This window comes from Oncorhynchus gorbuscha, linkage group LG07 (genome assembly GCF_021184085.1).
Source record: "Oncorhynchus gorbuscha isolate QuinsamMale2020 ecotype Even-year linkage group LG07, OgorEven_v1.0, whole genome shotgun sequence".
Lineage (NCBI taxonomy): Eukaryota > Metazoa > Chordata > Actinopteri > Salmoniformes > Salmonidae > Oncorhynchus > Oncorhynchus gorbuscha.
In genome coordinates this window covers 7,576,667-7,601,336 of record NC_060179.1, presented here as the reverse complement: position 1 = coordinate 7,601,336, position 24,670 = coordinate 7,576,667, and the positions used below count along the sequence as shown (strand labels likewise).

Genomic DNA, 24,670 nt, shown 5'->3' with positions numbered 1-24,670 from the left:
CTCCCCTCCTCTTCCCCTCCCCTTGTCCTGTCCTCTCCCCTCCTCCCCTGCTGCTCACCTCCTCTTCCTCCTCCCCTCCTCCCCCCCCCTCCCCTCTCCTCTCCTCTCCTCCTCCCCTCCTCTTCCCCTGCTCTCCCCCTCCTCTTCCCCTGCTCTCCCCTCCTCTTCCCCTCCCCTCCCCTTCCCCTCCCCCTCTTCCCCTCCCCTTGTCCCGTCCTCTCCCCTCCTCCTCCCCTGCTCTCCCCTCCTCTTCCTGCTCCCCTCCTCTCCCCCCCTCCCCTCTCCCTCCTCCTCTCCTCCTCCCCCTCCCCTCTTCCCCTGCTCTCCCTCCTCTTCCTCCTCCCCTCCTCTCCCCCTCCCCTTCCTCCTCTCCTCTCTCCTCTCCCCCTTTCCTCCTCTCCCCTCCTCCTCTTCCTCCTCTTCCTTCTCCTCTCCCCCTCCTCTCCTCTCCTCTTCCTCCTCGTCGTCCTCCTTCTCTCTCCTCTTTTCCCCCTCCCCTCTCCTTCCCTCTTTTCCTTCCTCTCTTTGTCTCTCCCTCTTTCTCCCTGGAGCTGTAGAAAGCACAAACAGAGAGATTTTCTTAGGATATTTTGCTGGGGTTTTACTGGGGGTTGAGCAAAGTGGTGAAAGTATCTCATTCATGTCTGTGGAATGCCTGCAGCAGGCTCCCCGAGCTCCAGCACAGCCTCAGATTATTCTCTTTGCCACACACACACACACACACACACACACACACACACACACACACACACACACACACACACACACACACACACACACACACACACACACACACACACACACACACACACACACACACACACACACACACACACACACACACACACACACAGTGTCAGGGCCGTTTAAAGAACTCGACCAAGGTGCAGCGTGGTGAGCGTACATATTCCTTTTATTCATATGACACCGACAAAAACAATAAACAATCCAAAAACCAACTGTGAAGCTTAAGGCCATAGTGCCAACAAACAAAGACAACTACCCACAAAGACAGGTGGGAAAAAGGGCTGTCTAAGTATGGTTCCCAATCAGAGACAACGGCAGACAGCTGTCCCTGATTGAGAACCATACCCGGCCAAAAACAAAGAAATACAAAAACATAGAAAAAGGAACATAGAATGCCCACCCAAATCACACCCTCACCCTCACGTAAAAATCTCTAAGGTCGGGGCGTGACACACACACACAAAAACACACAAGTGCGCACACAGACACACTCAAGAACAAATACGGTTCCAACATTCTTACCCCCCGCACGTGAGTTAGTACCTTCTGCTGAGTCCCATATGCCCCTCCATGTCCCCAGGTGTGTGTGTGTGTGTGTGTGTGTGTGTGTGTGTGTGTGTGTGTGTGTACACACATTTGTGTGCGTGTGTGTGCTTGTGCTGCAACTATGGCAACAAACTCTGAAGTTGTCTGTCTGCTTCTGTCCTGCAGGGACTTCCTGGTCCTCAAGGTCCCATCGGACCACCCGGTGAAAGAGTAAGTTGGAGCTCTGCTCTTCTGTTGCCTGTCAACAAAACTGACCTGAAAGTGTTGTGTTCGTAAGATAGTGGTACAAAAGACAAATTGTTAAATGTCTGATCTGTTAGATGTAGATTTAAAATACACAGACTGGAAAATTCTTGTTTACTATAGTACTGTACTGGAAGGGTTTTGCTTATGTTATGTCAACCCCCCTTACTCTATAATATGTAGTGAATTAATGTTTGAAGACCTAGTACCTCCTCTGAGGACCGAGTATCTCTGAGGACCGAGTATCTCTGAGGACCTAATATCTCCTCTGAGAACCTAGTACTTCCTCTGAGGACGTAGTACTTCCTCTGAGGAAGACCTAGTACCTCCTCTGGAACATAAAAATAGTATTATTCTCAGATAGTTTTTCTCCAAGGTAATCTCAGTCCTCCCAGAAACAGAGCTGACGTCAGCAGATACATTGTTAAAGTACAGTGTCGTTTTGACCTTTAATCAATCAGTGTTTCTATGTGTCTCTGTTTACAGGGGCCTCACGGCAGGTCGGGGTTGGCCGGTTTACCTGGATCAGATGGGCCTCCTGTACGTGATCTTCTGTTAACTCTGTCTCACACTCTTCTCCTCCTCTCACTCTCAGACAACCCACCAGTACACACTGTAGTTTATAGAGGAGTAGAAACCCACCAGTACACACTGTAGTTTATAGAGGAGTAGAAACCCACCAGTACACACTGTAGTTTATAGAGGAGTAGAAACCCACCAGTACACACTGTAGTTTATAGAGGAGTAGAAACCCACCAGTACACACTGTAGTTTATAGAGGAGTAGAAACCCACCAGTACACACTGTAGTTAATAGAGGAGTAGAAACCCACCAGTACACACTGTAGTTTATAGAGGAGTAGAAACCCACCCGTACACACTGTAGTTTATAGAGGAGTAGAAACCCACCAGTACACACAGTAGTTTATAGAGGAGTAGAAACCCACCAGTACACACTGTAGTTTATAGAGGAGTAGAAACCCACCAGTACACACTGTAGTTTGTAGAAGAGTAGAAACCCACCAGTACACACTGTAGTTTGTCTGCCTTCCACTTCAAACCACCATCCAACATCTCTTTGAATGTTGTACTATTGTATAACCTACAGTGTGATGGTCAGGGTGAGAGAGAGAGGCATCCTGAGGCCTAACGGTCAGGGTAAGAGAGAGGCATCCTGAGGCCTAACGGTCAGGGTGAGAGAGAGGCATCTTGAGGCCTAACGGTCAGGGTGAGAGAGAGGCATCTTGAGGCCTAACGGTCAGGGTGAGAGAGAGGCATCTTGAGGCCTAACGGTCAGGGTGAGAGAGAGGCATCCTGAGGCCTAACGGTCAGGGTGAGAGAGAGAGGCATCCTGAGGCCTAACGGTCAAGGTGAGAGAGAGAGGCATCCTGAGGCCTAAGGGTCAGGGTGAGAGAGAGGGGCATCCTGAGGCCTAACGGTCAAGGTGAGAGAGAGAGAGGCATCCTGAGGCCTAAGGGTCAGGGTGAGAGAGAGAGGCATCCTGAGGCCTAAGGATCAGGGTGAGAGAGAGAGGCATCCTGATGCCTAAGGGTCAAAGCGAGAGAGAGGAATCCTGAGGCCTAACGGTCAAGGTGAGAGAGAGAGGCATCCTGAGGCCTAAGGGTCAGTGTGAGAGAGAGAGGCATCCTGAGGCCTAACGGTCAGGGTGAGAGAGAGGCATCTTGAGGCCTAACGGTCAAGGTGAGAGAGAGGCATCCTGAGGCCTAACGGTCAAGGTGAGAGAGAGAGGCATCCTGAGGCCTAACGGTCAAGGTGAGAGAGAGAGGCATCCTGAGGCCTAAGGGTCAGGGTGAGAGAGAGAGCGAGAGAGAGGCATCCTGAGGCCTAAGGGTCAGGGTGAGAGAGAGAGGCATCCTGAGGCCTAAAGGTCAAGGTGAGAGAGAGGCATCCTGAGGCCTAACGGTCAAGGTGAGAGAGAGAGGCATCCTGAGGCCTAACGGTCAAGGTGAGAGAGAGAGAGGCATCCTGAGGCCTAAGGGTCAGGGTGAGAGAGAGAGGCATCCTGAGGCCTAAGGGTCAGGGTGAGAGAGAGAGGCATCCTGATGCCTAAGGGTCAAAGCGAGAGAGAGGAATCCTGAGGCCTAACGGTCAAGGTGAGAGAGAGAGGCATCCTGAGGCCTAAGGGTCAGTGTGAGAGAGAGAGGCATCCTGAGGCCTAAGAGTCAGGGTGAGAGAGAGAGGCATCCTGAGGCCTAAGGATCAAGGTGAGAGAGAGAGGCATCCTGAGGCCTAAGGGTCAGGGTGAGAGAGAGAGGCATCCTGAGGCCTAAGGGTCAGGGTGAGAGAGAGGCATCCTGAGGCCTAAGGGTCAGGGTGAGAGAGAGAGGCATCCTGAGGCCTAATGGTCAGGGTGAGAGAGAGGCATCCTGAGGCCTAAGGGTCAGGGTGAGAGAGAGAGGCATCCTGAGGCCTAACGGTCAAGGTGAGAGAGAGAGGCATCCTGAGGCCTAACGGTCAAGGTGAGAGAGAGAGAGGCATCCTGAGGCCTAAGGGTCAGGGTGAGAGAGAGAGGCATCCTGAGGCCTAAGGGTCAGGGTGAGAGAGAGAGGCATCCTGATGCCTAAGGGTCAAAGCGAGAGAGAGGAATCCTGAGGCCTAACGGTCAAGGTGAGAGAGAGAGGCATCCTGAGGCCTAAGGGTCAGTGTGAGAGAGAGAGGCATCCTGAGGCCTATCTCCTCACACATTTAATTCATACCAGGTGTACAAGTGAAAGGTACATAAACTAACCAGTCATTCAGACTGAACCTGGAGCTAGGGTTGTTAAAACCTCCATCACTACAGTCTGATGTACAAATGTGTTCCTTAGAATCAAGCTAGAACTTTCTGATGTTCAGATGTGTTCCATAGAATCAAGCTAGAACTTTCTGATGTGCAGATGTGTTCCATAGAAACAAGCTAGAACTTTCTAATATTCAGATGTGTTCCATAGAATCAAGTTAGAACTTTCTGATGTTCAGATGTGTTCCATAGAAACAAGCTAGAACTTTCTAATATTCAGATGTGTTCCTTAGAATCAAGCTAGAACTTTCTGATATACAGATGTGTTCCTTAGAATCAAGCTAGAACTTTCTGATGTGCAGATGTGTTCCTTAGAATCAAGCTAGAACTTTCTGATGTGCAGATGTGTTCCATAGAATCAAGTTAGAACTTTCTGATGTACAGATGTGTTCCATAGAATCAAGTTAGAACTTTCTGATGTTCAGATGTGTTCCATAGAAACAAGCTAGAACTTTCTAATATTCAGATGTGTTCCATAGAATCAAGTTAGAACTTTCTGATGTGCAGATGTGTTCCATAGAATCAAGTTAGAACTTTCTAATATTCAGATGTGTTCCATAGAAACAAGCTAGAACTTTCTAATATTCAGATGTGTTCCATAGAATCAAGTTAGAACTTTCTGATGTTCAGATGTGTTCCATAGAAACAAGCTAGAACTTTCTAATATTCAGATGTGTTCCTTAGAATCAAGCTAGAACTTTCTGATATACAGATGTGTTCCTTAGAATCAAGCTAGAACTTTCTGATGTGCAGATGTGTTCCTTAGAATCAAGCTAGAACTTTCTGATGTGCAGATGTGTTCCATAGAATCAAGTTAGAACTTTCTGATGTACAGATGTGTTCCATAGAATCAAGTTAGAACTTTCTGATGTTCAGATGTGTTCCATAGAAACAAGCTAGAACTTTCTAATATTCAGATGTGTTCCTTAGAATCAAGCTAGAACTTTCTGATATACAGATGTGTTCCATAGAATCAAGCTAGAACTTTCTGATATACAGATGTGTTCCATAGAATCAAGTTAGAACTTTCTGATGTTCAGATGTGTTCCATAGAAACAAGCTAGAACTTTCTAATATTCAGATGTGTTCCTTAGAATCAAGCTAGAACTTTCTGATATACAGATGTGTTCCTTAGAATCAAGCTAGAACTTTCTGATGTGCAGATGTGTTCCTTAGAATCAAGCTAGAACTTTCTGATGTGCAGATGTGTTCCATAGAATCAAGTTAGAACTTTCTGATGTTCAGATGTGTTCCATAGAAACAAGCTAGAACTTTCTAATATTCAGATGTGTTCCTTAGAATCAAGCTAGAACTTTCTGATGTGCAGATGTGTTCCATAGAATCAAGCTAGAACTTTCTGATGTGCAGATGTGTTCCATAGAATCAAGCTAGAACTTTCTGATGTTCAGATGTGTTCCATAGAATCAAGCTAGAACTTTCTGATGTTCAGATGTGTTCCATAGAATCAAGCTAGAACTTTCTGATGTGCAGATGTGTTCCATAGAATCAAGCTAGAACTTTCTGATGTTCAGATGTGTTCCATAGAATCAAGCTAGAACTTTCTGATGTGCAGATGTGTTCTATAGAATCAAGCTAGAACTTTCTGATGTGCAGATGTGTTCCTTAGAATCAAGCTAGAACTTTCTGATGTGCAGATGTGTTCCATAGAATCAAGTTAGAACTTTCTGATGTTCAGATGTGTTCCATAGAAACAAGCTAGAACTTTCTAATATTCAGATGTGTTCCTTAGAATCAAGCTAGAACTTTCTGATGTGCAGATGTGTTCCATAGAATCAAGCTAGAACTTTCTGATGTGCAGATGTGTTCCATAGAATCAAGCTAGAACTTTCTGATGTTCAGATGTGTTCCATAGAATCAAGCTAGAACTTTCTGATGTTCAGATGTGTTCCATAGAATCAAGCTAGAACTTTCTGATGTGCAGATGTGTTCCATAGAATCAAGCTAGAACTTTCTGATGTTCAGATGTGTTCCATAGAATCAAGCTAGAACTTTCTGATGTGCAGATGTGTTCCATAGAATCAAGCTAGAACTTTCTGATGTTCAGATGTGTTCTATAGAATCAAGCTAGAACTTTCTGATATACAGATGTGTTCCATAGAATCAAGCTAGAACTTTCTGATATACAGAGACATCATCATCATCATCATAGAGACATCAGGCTCGAGGTGGTCTATAGAGACATCAGGCTCGAGGGTCTATAGAGACATCAGGCTCGAGGTGGTCTATAGAGACATCAGGCTCGAGGTGGTCTATAGAGACATCAGGCTCGAGGTGGTCTATAGAGACATCAGGCTCGAGGTGGTCTATAGAGACATCAGGCTCGAGGTGGTCCATAGAGACATCAGGCTCGAGGTGGTCCATAGAGACATCAGGCTCGAGGTGGTCTATAGAGACATCAGGCTCGAGGTGGTCTATAGAGACATCAGGCTCGAGGTGGTCTATAGAGACATCAGGCTCGAGGTGGTCTATAGAGACATCAGGCTCGAGGTGGTCCATAGAGACATCAGGCTCGAGGTGGTCTATAGAGACATCAGGCTCGAGGTGGTCTATAGAGACATCAGGCTCGAGGTGGTCTACAGAGACATCAGGCTCGAGGTGGTCTATAGAGACATCAGGCTCGAGGTGGTCTATAGAGACATCAGGCTCGAGGTGGTCTACAGAGACATCAGGCTCGAGGTGGTCTATAGAGACATCAGGCTCGAGGTGGTCCATAGAGAGTTTACGTAACATAGAGCATCCATAGTAGAGTAAAGTCCTTTGTGTCCTTTATTTCCTTACAGGGCCATCCTGGTAAAGAAGGTCCAGCTGGTGAGAAGGGAGCTTTAGTAAGTGCAATTAATTCATGTATTGATTAATTGATTGATTTATATGTAATTATTTTGAATATGATACATAAACAGAAGAATTTTGAATGGGTTTTATGACATATCTCTTATTGAGAGACTAATGAAGACATTGTGCTCTCTCTCTCTCTCTCTCTCGCTCTCTCTCTCTCTCTCTCTCTCTCTCTCTCTCTCTCTCTCTCTCTCTCTCTCTCTCTCTCTCTCTCTCTCTCTCTCTCCCTCTCTCTCTCTCTCTCTCTCTCTCTCTCTCTCTCTCTCTCTCTCTCTCTCTCTCTCTCTCTCTCTCTCTCTCTCTCTCTCTCTCTCTCTCTCTCTCTCTCTCTCTCTCTCTCTCTCTCTCTCTCTCTCTCTCTCTCTCTCTCTCTCTCTCTCTCTCTCTCTCTCTCTCTCTCTCTCTCTCTCTCTCTCTCTCTCTCTCTCTCTCTCTCTCTCTCTCTGCCTTCTCTTCCTCCAGGGCCAGGCAGGTCCCCAAGGTCCTATTGGTTATCCCGGTCATCGTGGTGTCAAGGTATGGTGTTGTAGCTCACCCAGGGGATGTTCAGTAGCATCCTTAAGGTGGGACGTGGTGTCACGTCCCACCTTAGCACTTTGAGATATCAGCTGATGTAGGAAGGGCTATATAAATCAATTTGATTTGATTTGATTTGTTTGCTGTCTATCTATTAGGGTGCCGATGGCGTTCGTGGACTGAAGGGTGGAAAGGGAGAGAAGGTAAAGCTTCCTCTTTTCAAAATGTGACGTTTCGTATTCCTGCTGCTATTGTGTGTAAGAATGTTTTGATTCCTAGCACTGTTCTATCTGACCAATGAGTTGGAACACAACGCTCTCTCAAAAAGTCCTGTCACATAGACTTCCTGCAGTCCAAAATGCCTACACTCTCATCTCAGTAAACACACCAAACGCCTAAACTCTCATCTCAGTAAACACAGCAAACCCCTAAACTCTCATCTCAGTAAACACAGCAAACCCCTAAACTCTCATCTCAGTAAACACACCAAACGCCTAAACTCTCATCTCAGTATAAACACACCAAACCCCTAAACTCTCATCTCAGTAAACACACCAAACCGCTAAACTCTCATCTCAGTAAACACACCAAAAGCCTACACTCTCATCTCAGTAAACACACCAAAAGCCTAAACTCTCATCTCAGTAAACACACCAAACGCCTAAACTCTCATCTCAGTAAACACACCAAACCGCTAAACTCTCATCTCAGTAAACACACCAAACCGCTAAACTCTCATCTCAGTAAACACACCAAACGCCTAAACTCTCATCTCAGTAAACAAACCAAAAGCCTACACTCTCATCTCAGTAAACACACCAAAAGCCTACACTCTCATCTCAGTAAACACACCAAAAGCCTAAACGCTCATCTCAGTAAACACACCAAACGCCTACACTCTCATCTCAGTAAACACACCAAAAGCCTAAACTCTCATCTCAGTAAACACACCAAACCCCTAAACTCTCATCTCAGTAAACACACCAAACCCCTAAACTCTCATCTCAGTAAACACACCAAAAGCCTAAACTCTCATCTCAGTAAACACACCAAACCCCTAAACTCTCATCTCAGTAAACACACCAAAAGCCTACACTCTCATCTCAGTAAACACACCAAAAGCCTACACTCTCATCTCAGTAAACACACCAAAAGCCTATACTCTCATCTCAGTAAACACACCAAAAGCCTACACTCTCATCTCAGTAAACACACCAAACCGCTAAACTCTCATCTCAGTAAACACACCAAACCGCTAAACTCTCATCTCAGTAAACACACCAAAAGCCTAAACTCTTAGAAAAAAGGGTTCCACTAGGGTTCCAAAAGGGTTCTTCAGCTGTCCCCATAGGATAACTATTTTTGTTTCATTTTTGTTTCGGCTGTTCCTATTGGAGAAACCTTTTTTGAAGAACCATGTTAGGTTCCAGGTAGAACTATGCTACATTTCATGTAGAACCCTGTGGAACCCTGTGTGACTCTACATGGAACTCAAAGGGGTTCTACCTGGAACCAAAATGGTTTTCAAAGGGTTCTCCAATACGAACAGCCGAAGAACCCTTTTAGGTTCTAAATAGCACCTTTTTTTTTTCCAAGAGTGTATTAAGGAGTTTCCTGATGTCAGGACAGACATGGTTGTTCCTTGAAGAACATTCAGGGATTTTTCATCCGGGTTGACCCATTCACATCAGGGTTGACCCATTCACATCAGGGTTGTCCCATTCACATCAGGGTTGACCCATTCACATCAGGGTTGTCCCATTCACATCAGGGTTGACCCATTCACATCAGGGTTGTCCCATTCACATCAGGGTTGACCCATTCACATCAGGGTTGACCCATTCACATCAGGGTTGTCCCATTCACATCAGGGTTGACCCATTCACATCAGGGTTGTCCCATTGGCATAAGGGTTGTCCCATTGGATGACCTGTCACAACGTCTTCCTAGAGTCCAAAATGTCCCCTCTACTCCTAACTGTATTACAACAGCCTCATGAATGTAATTGAAAACCAAGAGCATGATTCTGATCCACTATTAAAGTTGTGTTTTTACAACAGTAACATCATAGATATCAGGGTTATTACTGCAGTTAGGTTTTAAATGAACTTATGTTGAAGTTTTAATGCAAACCCAAAACCTTGAGGAAGGAAGGTCGTGTTGGTTCTGAATAGAAAATGAATGCACACCATCCCAGAGGTGAGGGCTTGTTGTGAAACATAAAACATGGTTTTACTGCTTTGGGTGCACCCACACAACTACATGTGTTTGGAGGAGACGAGACACAAACAGGTGACAGACTGCACAGAGAGACTCAGAGAACAACAACAGAGATAAGTAAAGTACACAGTGGGAGACAGAGAACAGAGAGAATGGAGACAGTAGGAGACAGAACAGAGAGAATGGAGACAGTAGGAGACAGAACAGAGAGAATGGAGACAGTAGGAGACAGAGAACAGAGAGAATGGAGACAGTGGGAGACAGAGAACAGAGAGAATGGAGACAGTGGGAGACAGAGAACAGAGAGAATGGAGACAGTGGGAGACAGAGAACAGAGAGAATGGAGACAGTGGGAGACAGAGAACAGAGAGAATGGAGACAGTAGGAGACAGAGAACAGAGAGAATGGAGACAGTGGGAGACAGAGAACAGAGAGAATGGAGACAGTGGGAGACAGAGAACAGAGATAATGGAGACAGTAGGAGACAGAGAACAGAGAGAAAGGAGACAGTGGGAGACAGAGAACAGAGAATGGAGACAGTAGAGACAGAGAACAGAGATTCTCTTGTTAGACAGAGAACAGAGAGAATGGAGACAGTGGGAGACAGAGAACAGAGAGAATGGAGACAGTGGGAGACAGAGAACAGAGATAATGGAGACAGTGGACAGAGAGAATGGAGACAGTGGGAGACAGAGAACAGAGAGAATGGAGACAGTGGGATACAGAGAACAGAGAGAATGGAGACAGTGGGAGACAGAGAACAGAGAGAATGGAGACAGTGGGAGACAGAGAACAGAGATAATGGAGACAGTGGGAGACAGATGTATGGAGAGAACAGAGGGTGAAAGAGACAAAGAGAGGTTTCCTTATTCTCTTGTTAACTCATCCACCATGTTTTCTAATGCTCAACCACACGTCCCCATAGCAGCATAACAAAGACATCAATAGCTTTTGCTCTTGTGTACATGCAGTGTCATTCCCCTCCTTGGCCACCAGATTGCAGTAGTCTTCATGGCATACATACATGTCAAATGAGGTTCCCTGTTTCATAATGGAAAGCTACAGCCCAGATTCATAGACATGTCTAGCGTTGCTATTAGATTCAAACAAAATAATATTTTAAAAATAAGTATGTATCCAAAGATACTCTGCCATAGCAATTAGGTTACAATTATGTACAAGCTCAAGGCATACTGAATTCCCATGATAATTTACACATAACGACAGGTTAAAGTTCCATTCAATCTCTGAGTTCCATTCAATCTCTGAGTTCCATTCAATCTCTGAGTTCCATGCAATCTCTGAGTTCCATACAATCTCTGAGTTCCATACAATCTCTGAGTTCCATTCAATCTCTGAGTTCCATACAATCTCTGAGTTCCATACAATCTCTGAGTTCCATTCAATCTCTGAGTTCCATTCAATCTCTGAGTTCCATTCAATCTCTGAGTTCCATTCAATCTCTGAGTTCCATACAATCTCTGAGTTCCATACAATCTCTGAGTTCCATACAATCTCTGAGTTCCATTCAATCTCTGAGTTCCATTCAATCTCCTATGAAGTAACAAAACAAGTAACCCTTTTATTGACGTTCCCTCTGATTTCAGGGTGAGGACGGTTTCCCTGGTTTCAAGGGAGACATGGGTCTCAAAGGTGACAGGGTGAGTTGACAACTCAATGATACCGATTCAGCCATCATCGTCATGTGTATGGTACACTTTCCACCATAGGCTACAGTAATGGTACAATATCAGATCTGTTGTCTGTTGGATGTACTCAGGGTGAGCTTGGTATGCTTGGGCCCCGTGGTGAGGAAGGACCCGAGGGTCCCAAGGGAAGAGCAGGCCCCAACGGAGAGTCTGGCTCCATGGGGGGTGCTGGAGAGAAGGTGAAGTCTTCATTCTCACTCTCTATTTGTCCTGTGAGGTCAATCTGTTAGCAGAATATCCCCCAAGTCTGTGGAAATAGTTGAATTCCATTTTACTGTACAACTGTTTAAAACAGGAATAGGTTTCTGCACACTTCCCGTCAGATACATATTTCTAAGCTTTCGGTCAAACGACCTTCACATATGAATGTTTACCAATATATATATATATATATTATATACATTTTGCTCATTCAAATAATAGTTTATGTTGACTTCTCTGTTGTCTTCAGGGAAAACTGGGTGTTCCAGGGTTACCCGGCTACCCAGGAAGACAAGGACCAAAGGTATGTAAACAAACCCACTCTGTGATGCCTATGAAGATTTCTGGGAAAACTTTAATCAAAAGCATCCCACAAAACCCAGCTCATCTCAGTAAACACACCAAACGCCTAAACTCTCATCTCAGTAAACACACCAAACCCCTAAACTCTCATCTCAGTAAACACACCAAACCCGTACACTCTCATCTCAGTAAACACACCAAACCCCTAAACTCTCATCTCAGTAAACACACCAAAAGCCTAAACTCTTAGAAAGCCTAAACTCTGTCCCCATAGGATAGCTATTTTTTGGTTCAAGGAAGAAACCCTTTTGGTTCCATGTAGAACCCTTTGTGTAAAGGACTCTACATGGAACTCAAAGGGGTTCTACCTGGAACCAAACATGGTTCTTCAAAGGGTTCTCCAATAGGAACAGCCGAAGAACCCTTTTAGGTTCTAGATAGCACCTTTTTTTTCCAAGAGTGTATTAAGGAGTTTCCTGATGTCAGGACAGACATGGTTGTTCCTTGACGAACATTCAGGGATTTTTCATCAGGGTTGTCCCATTGGCATCAGGGTTGTCCCATTGACATCAGGGTTGTCCCATTGACATCAGGGTTGTCCCATTGGCATCAGGGTTGTCCCATTGACATCAGGGTTGTCCCATTGGCATCAGGGTTGTCCCATTCACATCAGGGTTGTCCCATTGGCATCAGGGTTGTCCCATTCACATCAGGGTTGTCCCATTGGCATCAGGGTTGTCCCATTCACATCAGGGTTGTCCCATTGGCATCAGGGTTGTCCCATTCACATCAGGGTTGTCCCATTGGCATCAGGGTTGTCCCATTCACATTAGGGTTGTCCCATTCACATCAGGGTTGTCCCATTCACATTAGGGTTGTCCCATTCACATCAGGGTTGTCCCATTCACATCAGGGTTGTCCCATTCACATCAGGGTTGTCCCATTCACATCAGGGTTGTCCCATTGGCATCAGGGTTGTCCCATTCACATCAGGGTTGTCCCATTCACATTAGGGTTGTCCCATTGGCTGACCTGTGTTTCAAAAGATAGCAATGATCCAATATGGAGGTACTGTTGATAGTGCCTGTCAGTCTTCATTCTTCTTACACCCAGAAACCAACCAGGCATATTGTGTCCTCTGAGACCTAGATGGTGGTGCACACTGAGAATTACGATCATCTCCAGTCAAACACAGACAGGTAGAGTTGGTAATTAGCATCATATCACGTCCCCTAACAGGATATACATGCCCTACTACATTACATCCAGCAATATGCTGTTCAGCAAACCACTGGCAATATGGATTAAAAGATTATAAACATTATGCTGGAAGATTATGTTGCATTCCGTGAGATGGTGTCTGATACATACTCTAATACATACTCATTTACGCCTGAGAGCTATCAGAAGTTCCATTTTTTTTTAGAAAGTGAACTATGGAAGTGTTGCTATGGGTGTCTGAAAGCACAGCCTTTGGGTTTAGAATCATGGCAGTTTCATAGTGATACATTTGTAATCTTTCAAACTCGTGAGTGTTTGGCCCTATCTATTTCCATCACATGACTTTGTGAATTCAGGCTTAGAAAATACTCTACCTAAAGCTTTGAGATGGGAAAATAAACCGCTGGATTGATTTCATGTGTGAATGCTTTCGTGAACACCAGGACTGGAAGTATACGGGTAAAGCTCGTTTTGAATCTCGGTCTCGGCCTTCGCAACAAAGAGCCATAATTAGAGAGCAGAATGTCTTCATTGAACTGCGTGTGTGTGTGTGTGTGTGTGTGTGTGTGTGTGTGTGTGTGTGTGTGTGTGTGTGTGTGTGTGTGTGTGTGTGTGTGTGTGTGTGTGTGTGTGTGTGTGTGTGTGTGTGTGTGTGTGTGTGTGTGTGTGTGTGTGTGTGTGTGTGTGTGTGTGTGTGTGTGTGTGTGCGCCCAAATCAGTGGTTTTCATTTTGATGTTGTTTGGCATCTGTTCCATTTACTCATGTGATATGTTATCTCAAAAGACTGTTTACAAAGACATCATGATATTTGAAGTCCTTACAAACAAAGGGAGAGAGTGTGTTTGTGTTTCATTTCCTTATCGTGTAAACTACATTTTGTACCACATTCATATCGTTTTATTCTGATGGCGATGTCATGAGCTCGTCACCGTTCAGCCGAGGAGTGTTCTGTTGTCTGTGTTGTCTGTGTTGTCTGTGTTGTCTGTGTTGTCTGTCCATGGCACGGTGCAGGCTGGGTACAGACTAATCATATGACGGAGCTCTCTGTGTCTCCTATATACTAATAGAGGTTGACAGTCAACAACAACAACAAATGAAAGCAAAAAAAACCTCTCAAATAATTCCTCGTGTCATGGATATACTGATTCCCGACCCGTCATTTGTTCTCGTTGATCTGCAGGGTTCCAGCGGCTTCCCAGGCTTCCCAGGGGCCAACGGAGAGAAAGGAGCCAGGGTAAAAAATTAATAGTCCCATCCCTGTTTCTGTTTTTGTATGGCAATCACACACACTGTATTATAACACAAGGTAGTTTATTCCTGTTGTAAAACCATTTGATTGATGACTTTGCACAAAATACAACCTCCGAGAATCAATGTGAAAGAGATGGTGAAATTATTGTTTGTTTTCGATGCTTTCCTTTCCAATCTTCAACAGAAAGAAAGTCACACTCACCTCGAGTGTTTTAGCACAAACCAGGACAGGTGCTTTGAGAACAATTTACTGAGAAAGTTTAGGCTGAATTGATCTTGAGGTTTCTGAATTAAATTAAATGTCTTACACGTGTCTGTTCTTCCAAAGGGAGTGGCGGGCAAAACCGGTCCAAGGGGACAAAGAGGTCCAACGGTATGTCCTCCTACCTCAAAGTTCTCCTACCTCACAGTCCTCCTACCTCACAGTCATCCTACCTCAAAGTTCTCCTACCTCACAGTCCTCCTACCTCAAAGTTCTCCTACCTGACAGTCCTCCTACCTCACTGTCCTCCTACCTCAGTCCTCCTACCTCACAGTCCTCCTACCTCACAGTCCTCCTACCTCACAGTCCTCCTACCTCGCAGTCATCCTACCTCACTGTCCTCCTACCTCACAGTCTTCCTACCTCACAGTCATCCTACCTCACTGTCCTCCTACCTCACAGTCATCCTACCTCACTGTCCTCCTACCTCAATGTTCTCCTACCTCACAGTCATCCTACCTCACAGTCATCCTACCTCACTGTCCTCCTACCTCACAGTCCTCCTACCTCACAGTCCTCCTACCTCACTGTCCTCCTACCTCACTGTCCTCCTACCTCACTGTCCTCCTACCTCACATTCAGTATTGCATGAAGTCTTACCTGATCTCATGTCAGTGTGTATTCTGAGCTTTGTCCTCCCCTGTCTCACAGGGACCACGAGGTGGTCGGGGTGCCAGAGGTTCAACAGGCAAGCCAGGCCCTAAGGTAACTACACTCTCCATCTCAAAGAGATGGTAATAGCTACAGTGTATAACTGGTTAATATCTATGTAAAAGATGTGTCATTTATTACGGCGTCCACTTGGGAAACAGTAGAACATCTGATGCTGATTTCCTGTCTTGTTGTGTTTCGCAGGGCACCGTGGGCAACGATGGGCCACCTGGCCCGCCTGGCGAGAGAGTACGTCCCATAAGGCACTGCTTCCAAGGGGGGATGGGTTATGGTCCAGGGTAGGGGGCTGACCCGTCAATAATGAAATATGAAAAGGATTGGAATAAGAAGCAGTTAAGCAGTTAAACCTCTGATGTTTCCAGGGTAGTTCTGACTGCCTGTCTGACATAGTGGTAGGGTTGACCTGGACAAGTGGTGTTCACCAATGGAAGCAAGGAAGCTACACTACACTGGACCATACTACACCACACCCTACTATACTGCACCCTACTATACTACACCCTACTACACTGGACCATACTATACTACACCCTACTACACTGGACCATACTACACCACACCCTACTATACTACACCCTACTATACTACACCCTACTACACTGGACCATACTATACTACACCCTACTATACTACACCCTACTACACCAGACCATTCTACACCACACCCTACTATACACCCTACTATACTACACCCTACTACACCAGACCATAATACACCACACCCTACTATACACCCTACTATACTGCACCCTACTACACCACACCCTACTATACTACACCCTACTACACCAGACCATACTACACCACACCCTACTATACTACACCCTACTACAATACACACTACTACACCACACCCTACTATACTGTACCCTACTACAATACACACTACTGCACCACACCCTACTATACTACACCCTACTATACTACACCCTACTATACTGCACCCTACTATACTACACCCTACTACATCACACCCTACTAAACTACACCCTACTACACCAGACCATACGACACCACACCCTACTATACTACACCCTACTACACCAGACCATACTACACTACACCATACTACACTACACCCTACTATACTACACCACACCCTACTACACCACACCCTACTACACCACACCCTACTATACTACACCCTACTACACCAGACCATACTACACCACACCCTACTATACTACACCCTACTACACCAGACCATACTACACCACACCCCACTATACACCCTACTACACCAGACCATACTACACCACACCCTACTATACTACACCCTACTACACCAGACCATACGACACCACACCCTACTATACTACACCCTACTACACCAGACCATACGACAACACACCCTACTATATACCCTACTATACTGCACCCTACTACAATACACACTACTACACCACACCCTACTATACTACACCCTACTATACTGCACCCTACTACACCACACCCTACTATACTACACCACACCATACTACACTACACCCTACTATACTACACCCTACTACACCAGACCATACTACACTACACCCTACTACACCACACCCTACTATACTACACCCTACTACAACAGACCATACTACACCACACCCTACTATACTACACCACACCATACTACACTACACCCTACTATACTACACCACACCCTACTATACTACACCCTACTACACCACACCATACTACACCACACCATACTACACCACACCCTACTACACCACACCCTACTACACCAGACCATACTACACCACACCATACTACACCACACCCTAATATACTACACCCTACTACACTGGACCATACTACACCACACCCTACTATACTACACCCTACTACACCAGACCATACTACACCACACCCTACTATACTACACCCTACTACACCAGACCATACTACACCACACCCTACTATACACCCTACTATACTGCACCCTACTACACCACACCCTACTATACTACACCCTACTACACCAGACCATACGACACCACACCCTACTATATACCCTACTATACTGCACCCTACTACAATACACACTACTACACCACACCCTACTATACTACACCCTACTATACTGCACCCTACTACACCACACCCTACTATACTACACCACACCATACTACACCACACCCTACTACACTACACCACACCATACTATACTACACCCTACTACAATACACACTACTACACCACACCCTACTATACTACACTCTACTATACTGCACCCTACTACACCACACCCTACTACACCACACCCTACTATACTACACCCTACTACAACAGACCATACTACACCACACCCTACTATACTACACCACACCATACTACACTACACCCTACTATACTACACCACACCCTACTATACTACACCCTACTACACCAGACCATACTACACCACACCCTACTATACTACACCACACCATACTACACTACACCCTACTATACTACACCCTACTACACCAGACCATACTACACTACACCCTACTACACCACACCCTACTATACTACACCCTACTACAACAGACCATACTACACCACACCCTACTATACTACACCACACCATACTACACCACACCCTACTACACTACACCACACCATACTATACTACACCCTACTACAATACACACTACTACACCACACCCTACTATACTACACCCTACTATACTGCACCCTACTACACCACACCCTACTACACCACACCCTACTATACTACACCCTACTACAACAGACCATACTACACCACACCCTACTATACTACACCACACCATACTACACTACACCCTACTATACTACACCACACCCTACTATACTACACCCTACTACACCAGACCATACTACACCACACCCTACTATACTACACCACACCCTACTATACTACACCCTACTACACCACACCATACTACACCACACCCTACTACACCACACCCTACTACACCACACCCTACTACACCAGACCATTCTACACCACACCATACTACACCACACCCTAATATACTACACCCTACTACACCAGACCATACTACACCACACCATACTACACCACACCCTAATATACTACACCCTACTACACTGGACCATACTACACCACACCCTACTATACTACACCCTACTACACCAGACCATACTACACCACACCCTACTATACTACACCCTACTACACCAGACCATACTACACCACACCCTACTATACACCCTACTACACTGGACCATACTACACCACACCCTACTATACTACACCCTACTACACCAGACCATACTACACCACACCCTACTATACACCCTACTATACTGCACCCTACTACAATACACACTACTACACCACACCCTACTATACTACACCCTACTATACTGCACCCTACTACACCACACCCTACTATACTGCACCCTACTACACCACATCCTACTACACCACAGCCTACTATACTACACCACACCCTACTACACCACACCATACTACACTACACCCTACTACACCACAGCCTACTACACTACACCCTAGTACACCACATCCTACTACACCGCAGCCTACCATACTACACGACACCATACTACACGACACCATACTACATGACACCATACTACACGACACCATACTACACGACACCATACTACACGACACCATACTACACGACACCATACTACACCACACCATACTACACCACACCATACTACACCACACCATACTACACCACACCATACTATACCACACCATACTATACCACACCATACTACACCACACCCTACTATACTACACCGCACTCTACTATACTACACCACACTACACCACACCACACCATACTATACCACACCACACTACACCACACCATACTACACTACACAATACTACACCACACCATACTACACTCTACTACACCACAGCCTACTACACCACAACCTACTATACTACACCATACTATACTACACCATACACCTTACTATACTACACCACAGCCTACTACACCACAACCTACTATACTACACCTTACTATACTACACCATACTATACTACACCATCCTACATCACACCAAACTATAGTACACCACACCATACTATACCACACCCTACTATACTACACTGCACCTTACTATACTACACCATGCCCAACTGTACTACACTACACCTTACTATACCACACCATACTATACTACACCATACTACACCACAACATACTATACTACACCATACTATACTACACCATCCTACATCACACGATACTATACTACACCATCCTACATCACACCATACTACACCACACCATACTATACTACACCTACCACACCATACTATACTACACCATACTATACCACACCATACTACACCACACCCTACTATACTACACCATACTATACTACACCTTACTATAATACACCACACCCTGCTATACTACACCACACCATACTATTCCACACCATACTATACTACACCTTACTATAATACACCACACCCTGCTATACTACACCACACCCTACAATACTACACCATAATACACCACACCATACTACACCACACTACACCATACTACACTACACCACACTACACTACACCACACCTACCACACCATACTACACCACACCATACTATACTACACCTTACTATACTACACTACACCACACCTACCACACCATACTACACTACACCATACTATACTACACCTTACTATACTACACCACACTACACCATACTACACCACACCATACTATACCACACCATACAATACTACACCATACTACGCCACACCATACTACACTACACCATACTATACTACACCATTCTACGCCACACCATACAATACTACACCATACTACACCACGCCATACTATACTACACCATAATACGCCACACCATAGTATACTACACCACGCCCTACTATACTACACCATACTATACTACACCATGCTACACCACACCATACTACACTGCACCATACTATACTACACCATACTACACCACACCCTACTATACTACACCATACTATACTACACCATACTACGCCACACCATACTACACTGCACCATACTATACTACACCATACTACACCACACCCTACTATACTACACCATACTACACTATACTACACCATACTATACTATACCATACTTTACTACATCATACTACACCACACCATACTATACCACACCATACAATACTACACCATACTACACCACCCCATACAATACTACAGCATAATACGCCACACCATACTACACCACGCCATACTATACTACACCTACCACACCATACTACACTACACCATACTATACCACACCATACAATACTACACAATACTACACCGCAGCACAACCAACATCACCCACCCGACCATGTCTAGCCACACCATACAATACTACACAATACTACACCGCAGCACAACCAACATCACCCACCCGACCATGTCTAGCCACACCATACAATACTACACAATACTACACCGCAGCACAACCAACATCACCCACCCGACCATGTCTAGCCACACCATACAATACTACACAATACTACACCGCAGCACAACCAACATCACCCACCCGACCATGTCTAGCCACACCATACAATACTACACAATACTACACCGCAGCACAACCAACATCACCCACCCGACCATGTCTAGCCACACCATACAATACTACACAATACTACACCGCAGCACAACCAACATCACCCACCCGACCATGTCTAGCCACACCATACAATACTACACAATACTACACCGCAGCACAACCAACATCACCCACCCGACCATGTCTAGCCACACCATACAATACTACACAATACTACACCGCAGCACAACCAACATCACCCACCCGACCATGTCTAGCCACACCATACAATACTACACAATACTACACCGCAGCACAACCAACATCACCCACCCGACCATGTCTAGCCACACCATACAATACTACACAATACTACACCGCAGCACAACCAACATCACCCACCCGACCATGTCTAGCCACACCATACAATACTACACAATACTACACCGCAGCACAACCAACATCACCCACCCGACCATGTCTAGCCACACCATACAATACTACACAATACTACACCGCAGCACAACCAACATCACCCACCCGACCATGTCTAGCCACACCATACAATACTACACAATACTACACCGCAGCACAACCAACATCACCCACCCGACCATGTCTAGCCACACCATACAATACTACACAATACTACACCGCAGCACAACCAACATCACCCACCCGACCATGTCTAGCCACACCATACAATACTACACAATACTACACCGCAGCACAACCAACATCACCCACCCGACCATGTCTAGCCACGCCAGATCAGGCAGCTGCATCATCTCCGAGGCAAAACGTATTATTGTCTGCCACACTACTATTAGGAGCATCTCATTGTTAAGACTCCGATTGCCCCCCCCCCCCAATATACCCCACCCCCTGCTTCCATTCTCTGATTGTTTCTCTGGTTATTCCAGGGACCTCAAGGACCCCGGGGCCCCGTCGGTTTCTCAGGACCAAAGGGCCCCACAGTAAGTATCCTCTCAGCTAGTGTCATTGTCATATTTCCAGGTTGAGGGAAAGCAATGCAGTTGTAAAGGGTGGGCTATGTATTGTGCTGTTTCACTGATTGGGTGTTGTAATCATTACTGTTACTGAAGCATAACCCTGTTTCTCATCATCCTCTAGCCAGAAGACAAGCGTTCATTTCCTCCTATTGATTTGTGCTTGATTCATAGTTTTGACTTAACCTTGGCCGATAGTCAGCCCTGTTTCCGCTTTGCTCCATAACAGAACAAGGCATTACTGTGGAGGACGGACAGGTTTTCGTTTAAAAATAGTTATATTTTGAAATATTTTCCATGTATTTGTAATAGAACGTAGAAACTGATTACATTTGGTCAATGCTATGAGAATCCACCATTAGATAGTGGCGGTGTTCCTCTCCTTCACGTATCATACGTTGATAGAGTCTAAGTTCTCTATGTGGTTCATAGGGACCACCTGGAAAGGACGGGCTGCCTGGCCACCCTGGTCAGAGAGGATCGACGGTGAGTGTTCCAGTCCCGCCCCCTCCCTCGTTATAGCTGTCACACACCTGGGCTCACCTGGCCAGTGGACTCGGACAGACACTTTCTGCCAGGTGTGGAACATAACCATGCAGACTGACTCTGCTCTCTCCGTGGCAGGAAAATCCTTCCTGACCAGACAACATTTTCACACCTGGATGGATTTGTCTCCTCAAGTCTGCATGGTTTTATAGCACCAGGAGCTCAGGTGTTAGACAGCTCACTGTTAGTATGCAGACACACAGACTTTCTCCTCTGGTTAACCTGAGGTGTTTATGCCTCAGACACAGATGGGAATCTGAACAGCCAATCAAATGTTAAATTAAATCAAATCAAATTCAATTTTGTTGGTCACATACACATATTGCAGGTGTAGAGAAATGCTTGTGTTCCAACTCTGCAGTAATATCTAACAATTCACAACAATACACACACATTTAAAAGTAAAAGAATGGAATTAAGAAGTATATAAATATTAATATGAGCAATGTCGGAGTCGCATTGACTAAAATACAACAGGACCAAGTAAATACAGTAGAGTTGCTCAGAAAGTATTCAGACCCCTTGACCTTTTTCCACATTTTGTTAGGTTACAGCCTTATTCTAAAATGGATTAAATCTATTTTTCCCACTAAACACTATACCCCAAAGACAAAAACAGGTTTTTAGAAATGTTTGCTGATTTATTCTGTGTTGTTGAATTTTCTGTTTGCTCGGACGAAGTTGTCTATTTGTCTAACAAGGAGGAACAGGGTCAAAGATAGGGGGGGGGATACCAGACCCTTTACTGTTTAATGGGATGGTCTCTGCGCGCCTCAGGGTGGGGGGATAACAGACCCTTTACTGTTTAATGGGATGGTCTCTGCGCGCCTCAGGGTGGGGGGATAACAGACCCTTTACTGTTTAATGGGATGGTCTCTGCGTGCCTCAGGGTGGGGGGATAACAGACCCTTTACTGTTTAATGGGATGGTCTCTGCGTGCCTCAGGGTGGGGGGATAACAGACCCTTTACTATTTAATGGGATGGTCTCTGCGCGCCTCAGGGTGGAATTTGACTTCTATAGAATGATAAAGTGTGGAGATGTTTCAGGAGATATGGTGTGTTTGGGGGGCTGTCTGTATATCTGGGGAAGATGTTTTGGATATACGGTTGGAGAAGTGGTGAGGCTTTGGGTATTGTGATGTGTGGTTTTGTATTGTGGGGTAGAGGGCAAGGTCAGTATGCAGTACAGGGGATATTAGCTTTTTCAGGGGGGGGGTTGCCCTTTTCTTGTGGCAACAGGTCACAAATATTGCTACTGTGATGGCACACTGTTATATTTCACACAATAGATTTATCAAAATTGGATTTGTTTTTCAAATTCTTTGTGGGTCTTTGTAATGTGAGGGAAATATGTCTCTAATATGGTCATACATTGGACAGGAGGTTAGGAAGTGCAGCTCAGTTTCCACCTCATTTTGTGAGCACATAGCCTGTCTTCTCTTGAGAGCCATGTCTGCCTACGGCGGCCCTTCTCAACAGCAAGGCTATGCTCACTGAGTCTGTTCACATTCAAATCTTTCCTTAAGTTTGGGTCAGTCACAGTGGATCAGTCACAGTGGGTCAGTCACAGTGATTCTGCCTGTGTGTACTCTCTGTTCAGGGCCAAATAGCATTCTAGTTTTCTCAATTTTTAAAATACTTTCCAATGTGTCAAGTAATTATATTTTAGTTTTCTCATGATTTGTTTGGGTCTAATTGAGCTGCTGTCCTGTGGCTCTGTGGGGTGTGTTTCTGAACAGAGCCCCAGGAACAGCTTGCTTAGGGGACTCTTCTCCAGGTTCATCTCTCTGTAGGTGATGGTTTTGTTATGGAAGGTTTGGGAAATGCTTCCTATTAGGTGGTTGTAGAATTGAACGTCTCTTTCCTGGATTTTGATCATTAGAGGGTATCGGCATAATTCTGCTCTGATGCATTATTTGGTGTTCTACGTTGTACACTGGGGATATTTTTGCAGAATTCTCTCTCTCAGAATTCTCTTTCTCTCTCTCTGTCTCTCTCTCTCTCTTGTTCTCCCAGTCTCTCTGTTGCTCTCTG

The 24,670-nt window shown here is 45.2% G+C and overlaps 1 protein-coding gene across 3 annotated transcripts in view; it reads left to right on the top strand.

The window, feature by feature from the left end:
- LOC124039460 (collagen alpha-1(XI) chain-like) overlaps positions 1–24,670 on the top strand; it is a 216,932-nt gene that overhangs the window by 103,198 nt on the left and 89,064 nt on the right. For all 3 annotated transcript variants that reach the window (XM_046355451.1, XM_046355450.1, XM_046355449.1), the window contains 14 exons: positions 1,459–1,503; positions 2,023–2,076; positions 7,137–7,181; positions 7,654–7,707; positions 7,866–7,910; positions 11,535–11,588; positions 11,708–11,815; positions 12,088–12,141; positions 14,543–14,596; positions 14,942–14,986; positions 15,527–15,580; positions 15,731–15,775; positions 22,003–22,056; positions 22,522–22,575. In XM_046355451.1, coding sequence (XP_046211407.1) covers positions 1,459–1,503; positions 2,023–2,076; positions 7,137–7,181; positions 7,654–7,707; positions 7,866–7,910; positions 11,535–11,588; positions 11,708–11,815; positions 12,088–12,141; positions 14,543–14,596; positions 14,942–14,986; positions 15,527–15,580; positions 15,731–15,775; positions 22,003–22,056; positions 22,522–22,575 — 765 coding nt within the window. The remainder of the gene's footprint in view (positions 1–1,458; positions 1,504–2,022; positions 2,077–7,136; positions 7,182–7,653; positions 7,708–7,865; positions 7,911–11,534; positions 11,589–11,707; positions 11,816–12,087; positions 12,142–14,542; positions 14,597–14,941; positions 14,987–15,526; positions 15,581–15,730; positions 15,776–22,002; positions 22,057–22,521; positions 22,576–24,670) is intronic.